The 15,082-nt window shown below is 42.1% G+C and overlaps 1 protein-coding gene across 2 annotated transcripts in view; it reads right to left on the minus strand.

Annotated features, from left to right (window-relative positions):
* tnfrsf11a (tumor necrosis factor receptor superfamily, member 11a, NFKB activator) overlaps positions 1–14,616 on the minus strand; it is a 21,338-nt gene extending 6,722 nt beyond the window's left edge. The window contains exons 1-8 of one of the 2 annotated variants that reach the window (XM_021620403.2): positions 14,314–14,616; positions 5,238–5,313; positions 4,749–4,874; positions 4,437–4,586; positions 4,214–4,298; positions 3,690–3,877; positions 2,273–2,322; positions 1,244–2,177 (exon numbers count right to left, since the gene is read on the minus strand). In XM_021620403.2, coding sequence (XP_021476078.2) covers positions 1,244–2,177; positions 2,273–2,322; positions 3,690–3,877; positions 4,214–4,298; positions 4,437–4,586; positions 4,749–4,874; positions 5,238–5,313; positions 14,314–14,388 — 1,684 coding nt within the window. In that variant the 5' untranslated portion in view covers positions 14,389–14,616. Of the gene's footprint in view, positions 1–1,243; positions 2,178–2,272; positions 2,323–3,689; positions 3,878–4,213; positions 4,299–4,436; positions 4,587–4,748; positions 4,875–5,237; positions 5,314–8,268; positions 8,443–14,313 lie in introns of those variants that run through there. The other variant, XM_021620404.2, reaches the window with a different exon arrangement.
* Positions 14,617–15,082: the final 466 nt, after the last annotated feature.

Below are 15,082 nucleotides of genomic sequence, written 5' to 3' on the forward strand. Positions count from 1 at the left end.
CTACCCCCTCTCGGTACCCCATTCATACAATGATCTGTAAAGTCCCTTCATCGAGTAGTGAATTTCAAGCACAGATTCAACCACAAAGACCAGGGAGGTTTTTCCAATGCCTTGCAAAGAAGGGCACCGATTGGTAGATGTGTAAAATTTTAAAAAGATGACACTGATATCCCTTGGTGAAGCATGGCAAAGTTATTAATTAGGCTTTGGATGGTGTATCAATACACCCAGTCACTACAAAGATACAGGCGTCCTTCAAAACTCAGCTCAGGGATTTTCACCATGAGGCCAATGGTGATTTTAAAACTGAGGTTGGATCAACAACATTGTGGTAACTCCACAATACTAACTTAAATGACAGAGTGAAAAGAAGGAAGCCTGTACAAAATACAAATATTCCAAAACATGCATCCTGTCTGCAACAGAGCACTTAAGAAATATTGCAAAAAATGTGATGAAGAAATGTAGTTTTGGTCCTGAATACAAAGTGTAATGTTTGGGGCAAATCCAACACAACGCATCACTGAGTACCACTCTTCATATTTTTAAGCACGGTGGTGGCTGCATCATGTTATGGGTATGCTTGTCAATGGCAAGGACTAGGGAGATTCCTAGGATAAAAATAAACAGAATACAACTATAAGCACAGGCAAAATCCTAGAGGATAACCTGGTTCAGTCTGCTGGCTAACATACACTGGGAGACAAATTCACCTTTCAGCAGGACAATAACCTAAAACACAAGGCCAAATCTATACTGGAGTTCCTTACCAAGACGCATTGAATGTTCCTGAGTGGCCTAGTTACAAATGTTACTTAAATCTATGGTAAGACTTGAAAATGTCTGTCTAGCAATGATCAACAATCTACTTGACAGAGTTTGAAGAATTAAAAAAATAATAACTGGGCAAATATTGTACAATCCAGGTGTGCTCAGCTCTTAGAGACTTACCCAAAAAGCCTCACAGCTGTACTTACAAAGTATTGACTCAGGAGTGTGAATAATTATGTCAATTTGTTATTTCTTTATTGGATTTTCAATACATTTGCAAACATTTCTAAAAACATGTTTTACTTTGTCATTATGGGGTATTGTGTGTAGATGGGTGAGAATTTAAAAAAATATTGAATCCATTTTGAATTCAGGCTGTAACACAATAAAATGTGGACCAAGTCAAGGGATATGCATACTGCATTTAGCATTTTTCTTGTAAATAAGTGTGGCACTGCAGTGCAGTATCTACCTGAGGTGAGTGCTGGTTCCGCAAGTTGGCTCTGGATACAATCAGGGGCACACTCCAGCTCCGAGCCCCCAGATAAGAGCTTGTTTCCTCCACTGCCCCTCCAGGAAAGTCCCTGGTTTGGCTCACTGCTGGAGGCCTCAGAGCTTAGCTTGGACTGCTGGTCTCCCACGGTTACAGAGGGGTCAGGAGAGGTTATGGAGGTTGAAGTGGGTGTGGTGTCTGTGGTGGGGGTGGAGCTTATGCTAGAGTTCAGTCTGTATAGCCCATCCACTTTCCTCTGTGAGCTGTCAATCAGCTGAGCTTTGACCTCTGACCTGGCTGGGATCAGTGGCAGGTAGAGGTCACATGATGGCATGACGGGGGAAAGGGGGGAGGAGGTAGGAGAGAGGGAGTAGGGGGAGGTATTACAACTCATCTCAGAGCTCTTCCCTTGCAAGCCCTCAACTATCTTGGCCCTCTCCCTCCCTCCATCTTTCCTTTCATCCTTCTTTCCATCCCTGCTCTCCCCATCTCCTCCACAGGAGCAGGTCCCGAGGGTTCCAGGGTTGACGGCCTGACTACAGTCTTCATTCTCTCCTACCTCTAAAGGTTCCCTCACAGACAACACACACACACAGGAGCCAGCCCACAGTGGAGACACACACACACCCTCTGATACACCCTCCTCACACACAGCCTCCTCAGAAACCTCCTCCGCCTCCCCTGACCCCTCACTTCCCATCCCCTCATCCTCCTCCTCCCTCCTCTCCTCCTTCATCTCTTTAATGGGTGGTAGTTTGACCCGGTCACCAGGTATGGCTGTAGGACAGGTGTGTAGAGTTTCTGAGGGCGTGTCAGCAAGGACAATCAGACAGGTTTTCTCACACAGGGTGCAGTTCTGCCCCCCTACCCCACCTCCTTCACTCCCACTGTGGTAGAGAGGGGCCAGAGTCTCCTGGAGAGAAACACAAACAGATAGGTTAGTCTGAGAGCCATTAAATGTTTTATTTAGTCTACTGTTTATGCATGTCATCAAAAAGTCTACCCTACCTGCTGTATCCGGGTCCTTTTCAGATTCTGGACACATAATCGCAAATTCACTGTAAAACATAAGAGGATGACAGTCATTCACTTCAGATACATTTTATGCCAAGGAATATTTCTATAAAAAAATGATTCCTTCAAGAATATTGTCCTCTGCAACAAATTCAACCTGGGCAGACATAACATAGCAAATGTAAATCTGTCTCCCTCCATTTAGTATCATATGTTACGTTTAGTATGGTATGTATTCATTTATGGATGTCCATCATCCATTTCGTATGATATGTTACGAATTCCAATTTGTTGTCGCTAACTTTAGCTAGGGGTTAAGATTAGGGTTAGGAATTAGGTTAAAGGGTTAAGGTTAGGATTAGGAATTAGGTTAAAGTGTTAAGGTTAGGATTAGGAATTAGGTTAAAGGGTTAAGGTTAGGATTAGGAATTAGGTTAAAGGGTTAAGGTTAGGGTTAGGAATTAGGTTAAAGGGTTAAGGTTAGGGTTAGGAATTAGGTTAAAGGGTTAAGGTTAGGATTAGGAATTAGGTTAAAGGGTTAAGGTTAGGATTAGGAATTAGGTTAAAGGGTTAAGGTTAGGATTAGGAATTAGGTTAAAGGGTTAAGGTTAGGATTAGGAATTAGGTTAAAGGGTTAAGGTTAGGATTAGGAATTAGGTTAAAGGGTTAAGGATTAGGAATTAGGTTAAAGGGTTAAGGTTAGGGTTAGGAATTAGGTTAAAGGGTTAAGGTTAGGATTAGGAATTAGGTTAAAGGGTTAAGGTTAGGGTTAGGAATTAGGTTAAAGGGTTAAGGTTAGGATTAGGAATTAGGTTAAAGGGTTAAGGTTAGGATTAGGAATTAGGTTAAAGGGTTAAGGTTAGGGTTAGGAATTAGGTTAAAGGGTTAAGGTTAGGATTAGGAATTAGGTTAAAGGGTTAAGGTTAGGATTAGGAATTAGGTTAAAGGGTTAAGGTTAGGGTTAGGAATTAGGTTAAAGGGTTAAGGTTAGGGTTAGGAATTAGGTTAAAGGGTTAAGGTTAGGATTAGGAATTAGGTTAAAGGGTTAAGGTTAGGATTAGGAATTAGGTTAAAGGGTTAAGGTTAGGATTAGGAATTAGGTTAAAGGGTTAAGGTTAGGATTAGGAATTAGGTTAAAGGGTTAAGGTTAGGAATTAGGTTAAAGGGTTAAGGTTAGGATTAGGAATTAGGTTAAAGGGTTAAGGTTAGCTAACATGCTAAGTAGTTGCTAATTAGCTCAAATGCTAAAGTTGTCCGTGATGAGATTCAAACACAAAACCTTCGGGTTGCTAGATGTTCACAGTATACGCCCACCTATCCACCCCGACCGTGGGTGTTCAGGATTTACGTTTACTATGTTACCTCTAGTCTATGAGACACGGCGGATAAATGTAATCTCTCACTCGGGTACCTGAGAGTAGTTTGAGTTTGTCCTTGTAGCAGAAGAGCAGGAGGATGAGGAGACAGAGGACAGTGATGACTGACAGAATACACACTAGGACCCAGGAGGAGGTAGAGGAACCAGAGAGATGGGGTCCACAGACAGCATCAGTCTGGTCGCTCCCGGTCTTTTTGTCACTCTTCCCCAGGCCTTTACAACTGGAAGGAGAAAACACCCAAGGACACATGGTCATTATTTCTGTTTTATAGCAATTCAGGCATTCTCTCTCTTCTTTCTTTCCCTCTCTCGCTCTGCTCTTTTTCTCTCCTTCCCTCTGTTCTCTTGGTTGACCACAGAGTCAGGCAGTGCTAGAAGCTGCTCTGTGTTCCAGTGGAAGTGGTTCAGCATTAGTCAGAACAGCGCTGTGGTGGAGCTTCGAGCGCCTGTAGAACCCTGTTCCTGCCTCACTGAATGGGACACACTGGACTGAAGAGGAGCGCCCAGGGGAAAAGACATTGTATGAAGGGACACGGTATAGGTGTGTGTTAACTCACTTGGTCCACTGTCTGCATGGTTCTATAGAGGTGTTGGGAGAGAAATATCCTCTCTTGCACGCAACACAAGTTCTCCTGCCCGCCTCTGAGTTTAAAACACACATGACAGAGAAGAGTGAAAAACTGGACTGCTAACAACAGTGGCAACACAGAAGTATGTGTGTGTGTGTGTGTGTGTGTGTGTGTATGCATGTTCATGTCTGCGTGTGTATGTCTCTCTCACCAGTGTCAGTCTCCAGTCCATATCCTGGTCCACAGGTAGGAATCTTCTCACAGAACTCACAGTTGATAGGAGAACACTCTAGACCAGGTTGACATTGACAGGGTACCGCAGCCTGGGGGTTACTGGGCCTCTCACGATTAAAACCTTTACCTGAGGTTTCCCAAACAGGTCAGGGGTTAGGGGTTAACCAAAGCAAACACCACAGACATCAGCATCTCTAAAAGCCTTTGCTAAAATGTATAGAAAACAAAGCTTCAACAGTAGACTTAAAGTCATCCTTCCAACTAGACTAGACTCCAGTCACCTACTGACCTGTGTCACAGAACTTCTGTGGCAGACACTTGGTCTCGTTGGTCCAGTCAGGCTGGTACTCATCACGACCACACTGACGACACTTGGTGTCAGAGTACCCAGAACACTCTGCAAACACATAGGACCCTGGGGAGTGGGGAGAGGGGGTTAGACTGGCCACAGGTTAATACAGCAACGCTGCAGTGATCTGCTGAGGTAAGAGAAAGCGGAAGAGGAAGAGGCTAAAATAGATACATTTCCGTTACGCTTAGAGATGGACAGTTATTTGGGGATTAGGGCATGTGTAGGGTGTGTGCACATGTGTATGTATTGCAGCAAGTCACTTCCTCTTTCACATCCTTCCTCATTTATTTTCAGGAAAAATGAAACATGGCAGTTTCTTTCTTCCATGCATATGACGGCTCTCTGCTAAAGCCCAGACAACTGGTTCTGTAGAGTGGTCATATTGGGTGTTAATGGCCATTCATGTATTTCTCTGGTTAAGTTTACCTGGTTCACACCTCCTGCAGCATCTCTTGTCTTTGAGGTACTGCTGCTGGGTACAGGTGGGTCTGGAGAGGGCTCTCTGGAAGACAAAACACAAGCCACTATGGCCAATCTGGTTGTGTCAAGGCCTAAAACAATTATTGGCAGGTGACAGTAAATTTAAACAAAATGTCATTAATTTGTTTATTCACCGTACAAAAAGAAAACGCATGGGGAAAAATCTGGTTAAAAAGGGTGGTTCATGTCTGGACATGTGAAAAATGACACGTGTGAACGTCTGTCACGTGAAATGTGAGGTGAAAATGGGATATTCCCCTCACATATAAAAAGTGGACTTCAAGACATGTGAACAACTGACTTCACGTGTCTCTTTTCTTATGTGAACAACTGACTTCACGTGTCTCTTTTCTTATGTGAACATTTCTGCTGAACGTGTGAAAACAGCTACTTCACCTGTGAACATGCTCATTTATCATGTGTGTTGTTTGTAAGGGTCATTCATGAATTTGTAGACATGAGATATAAGTCTATCAATAAGACTAAACAGTGGTTGTTGGAGGAAAAGAGAAGAGGATTGCCCAAGACAGAAAGAAACAGAAAACCCCCAACCCCTCAAGGCATTCCACTGCAAACATTCTCACTGTCAACAGAATGCATTTTGGAATACAACATTACTGGAATAAAACTTTGTTCTAATGATTTGATTCCAAACTGTTCTAACGACCAAGCCCTTTTAAACAAGACCATAAAATACAAATAGTGCCCACTTCAGCAGAGCATACTGGCATTGTAGTAGTCACCAAGGGGATACTTGGCTGTGGAGGGAGGGTGGTCGCCTCAGTGGCTCGTTGAAGCTTGGTGTACAGATGTAGGATCTTAATTTGATCACCCTGTTGCAGGATAACTTTCCAGTTCAATTTGAAACTTGTAGTGTACAGTGCATTCGGGAATGTATTCAGACCCCTTCTATTTTGTTACATTACAACCTTATTCTAAAATGGATTAAATAAACAAATGTCCTCAATCTACACACAATACCCAATAATGACAAATATGTTTTTTTTTGGCCAATTTAAAAAAATAAACAGAAAAAGTTTATTTACATTTACAAGTATTCAGACCCTTTGCTACGAGACTCAAAATTGAGCTCAGGTGCATCCTGTTTTCACTGATGTGTTTCCACAACTTGATTGGAGTCCACCTGTGGTAAATTAAATTGATTGGACATGATTTGGAAAGGCACACACCTGTCTATACAAGGTCCCACAGTTGACAGTGCATGTCAGAGCAAAAACCAAGCCATGAGGTCGAAGGAATTTTCTGTAGAGCTTCAAAACAGGATTGTGCTGAGGCACAGATCTGGGGAAGGGTACCAAAACATTTCTGCAGCATTGAAGGTCCCCAAAAACACAGTGGCCTCCAACATTCTTAAATGGAAGAAGTTTGGAACCACCAAGACTCTTCCTAGAGCTGGCTGCCCGGCCAAACTGAACAATCGAGGGAAAAGGGCCTTGGTCAGGGGAGGTGACCTATAACTCGATGGTCACTCTGACAGAGTTCCTCTGTGGAGATGGGAGAATCTTCCAAAAGGCCAAACATCTCTGCAGCACTACACCAATCAGGGCTTTATGGTAGAGTGGCTAGACGGAAGCCACTCCTTAGTAAAAGGCACATGACAGCCGGCTTGTAGTTTGCCAAAAGGCACCTAAAGGACTCTGACCATGAGAAACAAGATTCTCTGTTCTGATGAAACCAAGATTGAACTCTTTGCTTCAAGTCCGGAGGAAACCTGGCAACATCCCTATGGTGAAGCATGGTGGTGGCAGCATCATGCTGTGGGGATGTTTTTCAGTGGCAAGGACTGGGAAAGTAGTCAGGATCGAGGGAAAGATGAATATAGCAAAGTACAAAGAGACCCTTGATGAAAACCTGCTCCAGAGCGCACAGGACCTCAGACTGTGGTGAAGGTTCACCTTCCAACAAGACAAAGCCCCTAAGCACACAGCCAAGACAACGCAAGAGTGGCTTCTGAATGTCCTTGAGTGGCCCAGCCAGAGCTCAGACTTGAACTCAATCAAACATCTTTGAAGAGTGAAGAGACCTGAAAATAGCTGTGCAGCGACGCTCCCCATCCAACCTGACAGAGCTTGAGAGGATCTGCAGAGAAGAATGGGAGAAACCCCCCAAATACAGGTGTGTCAAGCTTGTAGCGTCATACCCAAGAAGACTCAAGAATGTAATCGCAAGATTAAGATCCTACATCTGTGTAATAGACACTTAAAACATGAGTTTCTCTCTACTGTGAACACTGATCGTGCTGTGGTCTACCCACCCACTGCTGTTGGCAGGGGTTCAATGGTAAGCTAATACAATACCCCTCACCACAAACACACATATGCATGTACCTCCCCAGCCAGTGTTCTGAATTACAGAATAATACTGTTATGAGAGAAAATATGCTGAACCAAAAGTTTCTTTGTGAAGGAATAGAACTAACAAAAACACCTAATTCTCCATTTATATAAACCTTCAAACACCACAAGCACAGAGTGCTTCTCCCTAGTATTACTAACCCCATCCTAAAGAATCTTACAGTAGCTCTACTTCACTGTCACATGGCACAACTCTTGCCTCTCTCCATCTCTCCCTCTGCTGTCTGTGCCCCCATGCCAGCTCTGTCCCCCAATCACAGACTACAGAAACTCATCTAAAGATTCTCATTCAGGTTTTTCTTGTTACCCACCAAGTAAACAAAAACAAAGTCTGTAGCCACGTCTTAAGCTGCAACCCAGAACAAACAAGCTTTCTGCGACCAACCCTTTGAAAACCTCCACTGATACGGTTTTAGTCTGTGTGTCTGTGGTCCCAGAGATCCCAACCAGTTCAATTACTTCCACAGTGTCTCACATCAGTCATTGTTTTGCTTTTAATGATGAATGCCACTCATAGTTGTGACCACAGTCATAAGGAGCAACATGTGTTAGAGGAGACAAGCTGACTGAGATCAGAGCAATGCTGCCATGCATCAACTTACAGCTGTTGGAGAAGGACACATTTCCCATACATCGAAGAAGAAGGTGGGTGAGTAATGGAGCAGTAGTTCCGATGGCTCAGCATGGTGCTGGAAACACTATAGTTGTGGGTTTGATTCCTGGATGGGCCATATATAGATCGGTCCTCTGGACCCCAAGGGCTGCATGTTTTGGTTTTTGTCCTAGCACTACACAGCTGATTCAGATCAGCTAATCATCAAACTTCGATCATTTGAAACAGCTGTGTAGTGTTAGCAAAAACCAAAACGTGCATACCTTGGGGTCCCGAGAACCCAGTTTTGTAAACGCTGCCTTACCGTATAACTGTCATGGATCAATGTTTCAGAGATGAGGGAAGGATATGCAGGAAGGAGGTGAGGGAAGAAGGCATGTTGAGACTATTGACACCCAACCGTGACAGACAGTATTGCTCAGTGACAGATTTGGGCGAAAGGGGGCAGGAAAACAAAAGAATGCTGGGAATCGTATTTCAGTTTCCTCTGCCTCCGAACATCAGGCCATAATTGAGACGTTGCTGCAATATGTTTTAATTCATTAAATATATAAGAGCATGGCTGGATCCACCCTAATGATTACAGGCTAAACTAGAGAAAGGCCAGGATGTTACATAGGCACCTCTAACCTCCATCCATTCTTATTTTATCTGAAGTGCAACCACAGTCAGTTCTGTTACATGCAAACATTGGTTCCCAACCTGTTTGTGTGTGTGTGCTGTGAACCATCACAAGCTTTAAAAGAAGAGATAGAGATATACAACGTAGAACAACAAATAATGCATGCAGAGCAGAATTAGGCCAATACCCGCTAATGATCGAAATCCACAAAACAGCCGTTAAATTCTACAACCACCTAAAAGGTAGCGATTCCCAAATATTCCATAAAGCCATCACCTACAGAGAGATGAACCTGCAGAAGAGTCCCCTAAGCAAGCTGGTCCTGCGGGCTCGGTTCACAAACACACCCCACAGAGCCCCAGGACCGCAACACAATTAGACCCAACCAAATCATGAGAAAACAAAAAGATAATTACTTGACAGATTGGAAAGAATTAACAAAAAAACAGAGCAAACTAGAATGATATTTGGCCCTAAACAGAGTACACAGTGGCAGAAAACCTGACCACTGTGACTGACCCAAGCTCTAGTGACACCCCATCCCGGATCCGGGAGCGTAATCATCGACTGACACTAATTAGCATAACGCAATGGACATAAATATTACTAGAAAATATTCCTATTCATGAAAATCACAAGTGAAATATATTGAGACAGCTTAGCCTTTTGTTAATCACCCTGTCATCTCAGATCTTCAAAATATGCTTTACAGCCAAAGCAAGACAAGCATTTGTGTAAGTTTATCGATAGCCTAGCATAGCATTATGTCCAACTAGCAGCAGGTAACTTGGTCACGAAAATCAGAAAAGCAATCAAATTAAATAGTTTACCTTTGATGAGCTTCGGATGTTTTCACTCACGAGACTCCCAGTTAGATAGCCAATGTTCCTTTTTTCCAAAAATATTATTTTTGTAGGCGAAATAGCTCCATTTGTTCTTCACATTTGGCTGAGAAATCGACCGGAAATTTCGGTCACGACAACGCCGAAAAATATTCCAAATTAGCTCCATAATATCGACAGAAACATAGCAAACGTTGTTTATAATCAATCCTCAAGGTGTTTTTCAAATATCTATTCGATAATAGATCCACCGGGACAATTGGTTTTTCAGTAGGACCGATTGGAAAAATGGCTACCTATGTATTTTACGCGAGAATCACTCTGAGAGCCATCAGGTTACCACTTACACAATGTAGCCGCTTACGGGTATTCTTCAACATAAAGGCGTAAAACTACGTCACAATGCTGTAGACACCTTGGGGAATACGTAGAAAAAGTAATCTGGTTGATAGCCCATTCACTGCTCAATAGGGACGCATTGGAACGCAGAGCTTTCAAAATATGAGGCACTTCTGGATTGGATTTTTCTCAGGCTTTCACCTGCAATATCAGTTCTGTTATACTCACAGACAATATTTTTACAGTTTTGGAAACTTTATAGAGTGTTTTCTATCCTAAGCTGTCAATTATATGCATATTCTAGCATCTTGTCCTGACAAAATATCCCGTCTACTTTGGGAACGTTATTTTTGCAAAAATGAAAATACTGCCCCCTAGGCACAAGAGGTTATTAAGGAAAGCTTTGACTATGTACAGACTCAGTGAGCCTTGCTATTGAGAAAGGCCGCCATAGGCAGACATGGCTCTCAAGAGAAGACAGGCTTATGTGCACACTGCCCACAAAATGAGGTGGAAACTGAACTGCACTTCCTAACCTCCTCCCTAATGTACGACCATATTAGGGACACATTATTTCATCAGAACACACAGATCCAAAGAATTCGAAAACAAACCCGATTTTGATAAACTCCCATATCTACTGGGTGAAATACCAGTGTGCCATCACCACAGCAAGATTTGTGACATGTTGCCACAAGAAAAGGTCAACCAGTGAAGAACAAACGCCATTGTAAATACAACCCATATTTGTTTATTTATTTTCCCTTTTGTACTTTAACCATTTGCTCATCGTTACAACACTGTATATATACATAATATGACATTTGTAATGTCTTTATTCTTTTGGAACTTCTGTGAGTGTAATGTTTCCTGTTCATTTTTATTGTTAATTTCACATTTGTATATTATCTACTTCACTTTCTTTGGCAATGTTAACATATGTTTCCCATGCCAAAAGCCCCTTGAATTGAAATAGAGAGAGAGAAAGGAAGAGAGTGCGCGATAGAGAGACCTGGCTCTCAAGAGAAGACAGGCTAGGTGCACACTGCCCACAAAACGAGATAAAAACTGAGCTGCACTTCCTAACCTCCTGCCAAATGTATGACCATATTAGAGGCACATATTTCCCTCAGGTTACATAGACCCACAAAGAATTTGAACACAAATCCAATTTTGATACATTTGCATATCCATTAGATGAAATACCACACAGTGTGCCATTACAGCAGCAAGATGTGTGACCTGTTGCCAGAAGAAATGGGCAACCAAATATTTCTGTTTATTTTTTCCCCCTTTGTAGTTGAACTATTTGCACTTCGTTACAACATTGTACATAGCCATAATATGACTTTTGAAATGTCTCTACTCCTTTGAAACTTTTGTGAGTTTAATGTTTACTGTTCATTTTTATTGTTTATTTAACTTTTGTTTATCATCTATTTCACTTGATTTGGCAATGTAAACATATGTTTCCCATGCCATTAAAGCTATTTGAATTTAAATGAATTCAGAGTGAGAGGAAGAGAGAGAGAGAGAGAGAGAGAGGGGGAGCGAGGGATAGAAAGAGAGAGATGAGTGGCTGACTGAGTGTGAATGAGTGAGTGAGATAGAAGACTAGAGAAAGAGTGTGTGACAGTTCTCACAACCAGTAGCACCTGTAAAATACTATCTTTCTTTGTTTGTGTATGGGGGGGGGGGGGGGGGGGGGGCTGCAATCCCTGATCCCATCATCTTCTCTGACATGAGATACATTCCAGTCTTTCTCAGATTTGCATAACCGCCACCCCAAACTCTGACACCAGGCCAAGAACAACCTCTCCCACATTAATGATTTAACACCTGGGTATTTGTAGACTACAGATTAAAATCTAGGTACTCTGTGAATTATTGCATGATAATCTCATGTCCATTCATGTTACTACCAAGGGATATAAATGATATGTAATGACTTATAAACAGTTTACTTATGGTTAACATATGTAACAATGGTTTATAGCCCTTTATAAACAGATCTCCATCTAAAGTACTGTCTGCCGCCGGATGTGGGCTGTAGTAGACTGTATGTCTGTCTCTCTGTCATCGAAGCACCACCACAACGCTTTATATTTTACCACGAACTCCGCAGCAGAAGCGAACTCCTTCGTCCTCTGCTCTTTAGCACGCGCGAGGTTCCAATAAATCACGTTTTGCGGGGGAAGCTGTGAAGCACCAGGGAAACTGTGAAGCATGCTGTACCCTATTGCGTGATTGTGTTTATGAGTCTGTTATTAAAGAATGTTAAACAATGTGTATGTTTAATGCTTTTCATTAAATCATGTACGGCTATACTTATTGTTTTTAAATGATTAAAGGAATGGAAACATTGTGATTTTAGTGTGCGGAACGGCTTGCAGGGGAACTCAGTTAAACGTGTCATGAGGCTGATGGCTAAAAAACAGTCTGTACTATATCTAGATTCTACAATATATTTTAACTTTAAAGAATGTATTTTCTCCCCAAATAGAAGCTATATTTATCACGGTCCACAACTTGGTTGGTTTCTTCGTCTGTCACTCTCTCAGGTTAAGACTTGTCCTACAGGAGTGAGAATGAGGCAACACCTGGGCTCGTCCAGTTAGTACAGTTAGTATAGTTGTAGACACTTAGCGTTTAGATACTGTAGACACTTAGCGTTTAGATACTGCAGACACTTAGCGTTTAGATACTGTAGACACTTAGCGTTAAGATACTGTAGACACTTAGCGTTTGCCTGCACATTAGACAAAACATAAATGACTTAATGAATACTAGTGTTTGGTATTGCATAAAAGACTGACAATTGTCTCGCATAAGAAGAGAGTCATTACAATAGAAAATATGACTAGAAATGTATGTTTTGATAACAACGAGCATTGCCAGTAAAAATATGGGCATGTGCAACTCAGTGAAAATCGTATATAGTTGAGGACAAATAGACTGAAATTACATTTTTTTTAAACGTTTGGTGCACAAGAAAGTCACAGGAAAGTCACATCAAAGTCAAAACATGTAATGGAGTAAATGATTCACGCACTCCATTGTAAAGTGCAAGGTAGCCCAATACTGGACTAAATGAGCCTAAAGTTGAGCCTACTAAATGAGCCTACTCTTTATTTTCCAAGAAACTTACCTGTTTTGTTTAGAGGCGAATTGCCTCTGGCAGTTAAAACAGCCAAATTCTCCATCTAAACTTGAATCGATTCTCAATTGTAGTAAGGTTCTAGAAACATAAAGCCCTTTACTTTCATATCAGATCAAAATAATTTCACAAATGCAAAATACACACTTACTGCCCACTGTTTTAACACAGTTTTAGCCAACAGTATTTTTCAGTGACAACACTTTTTGTGGCATGTCCGACTTCCTCACAGGTATTTGAAAACGCAGATAGTCCTAGCTAATTAGTACAGGTAGTCCACTCTGTCTTCCCTCTTTTTTTCAGTAAACAAGCGCTGTAACATGGGAATATGGTCATGTGGGAACCTTAACCATATACAGGTGTGTAGTAATTTAAGCTTTTTTGAATTATTATTATTTCTGGCTGATATGAAAGATATGTTCCTTACGTTTCCAAAACCGTACCGCAAGCAATGCGTGTTAACGTTTAGATCAAGTGTCGGGGCTTTTAAAAAACTTAACTGGCCAGAAGATACCTTAATCAATTAGGTGCTAAATGTAGTTTGTGTATATGAATGGGGTAAGTGCAAAGGTACCAATGTACATGAAAGCAACCGTAGGTCCTGCATTTCTCAATGGAATATCTGACATGCAACATATTGCTCAGACAGTTGCAACACCAACCCGTAGGATGGGGAGAAAGACGGAAGAGAACACGTCCTAAATCCCCTAGACAAACCCACATGATCCTGATTTACAGTAACAAGACACACGCCCCCACAACACATTGGACCCGAAACGTGAACGTCCGGTAAAAACAACCTTAAGGCCAGCAAGAATGCATCCAGCTGTCCTTTACAGTTTACAGGGAACGGTAGAGGGCCGGGGTGCTTGGTCACGACCCAAACATAAATGTTTCCACTTGATGCTCAAGCATGTCTGTTTTCTACCAACTCTTCCAGAGCAATAACAATGGCTAGATGAAGACCTACTCTAGATATAGAGAAAACTCTATACACCCATTAAATAAAACTATTATCTATATAAAGCACTTTTTTATGTATGCAATGAGTTTTTTGAGTAGCCTATGACTTACCTGTGCGCACAGATTGAGAACCAGATGGGTGACCCAGCCTTGAAATATCCAACTGGTAGGGAAGTGAACTCTCATCTCTCCTCCTTAGAGACACAAATCAGAGAAGACAAGAAATCCAATTGTCTTGTGCAGATTTAGGATGGTCGATAGCAAAGGAACCGGTACGGTTTTGTCGGTAATTATAGGGATTTTGGGGGATACAGTGTGCAGCCTCCAGACCAGTCTGGCATTCTCGCTTCGCATGCCCGGTAATGCACGCTCTGCTCTCCTCTAGTGACACCCACGCGCTCTAGAGTGAGCAGCCTCCGGTGAAAACACAGTACATTTACTAGCACTACCGGAGAGAGAGTTGGGGAAGATCCCGCCCCTCTGACATTCTCCTCCAATGGGTTTTGAGGAGACGAGGAAAGAGGACGCGAGGAGCATGCAATTGAGATTCTCCCATAGTCTAAACTGCTCCCTCGCCATTGAATAAAATAATCCGTGTATGTTGATTGCCTCAGACATACTGTAAATGTTCAATGGTTTGAGTCTCACACCTAAAGTAGACCCTAATGTTGTTTCACAATGTAAATGAACCCATATAATCAATTTAAATAAACATAATTGTATAAATCTGGTCTGTCTCTTCCTCTCCCCTGTATTAAATTAACATGGCATTTTGTGAGGAAGGTTGTAATGTAATGTATTCATTGCCATGACTGTGAGACTGGCCAATAGCTTCTACCCCCAGACCATCAGGCTGCTGAATAGCCACCACTAGGCAGCT

This window comes from Oncorhynchus mykiss, chromosome 11 (assembly GCF_013265735.2).
Source record: "Oncorhynchus mykiss isolate Arlee chromosome 11, USDA_OmykA_1.1, whole genome shotgun sequence".
Taxonomy (NCBI): domain Eukaryota; kingdom Metazoa; phylum Chordata; class Actinopteri; order Salmoniformes; family Salmonidae; genus Oncorhynchus; species Oncorhynchus mykiss.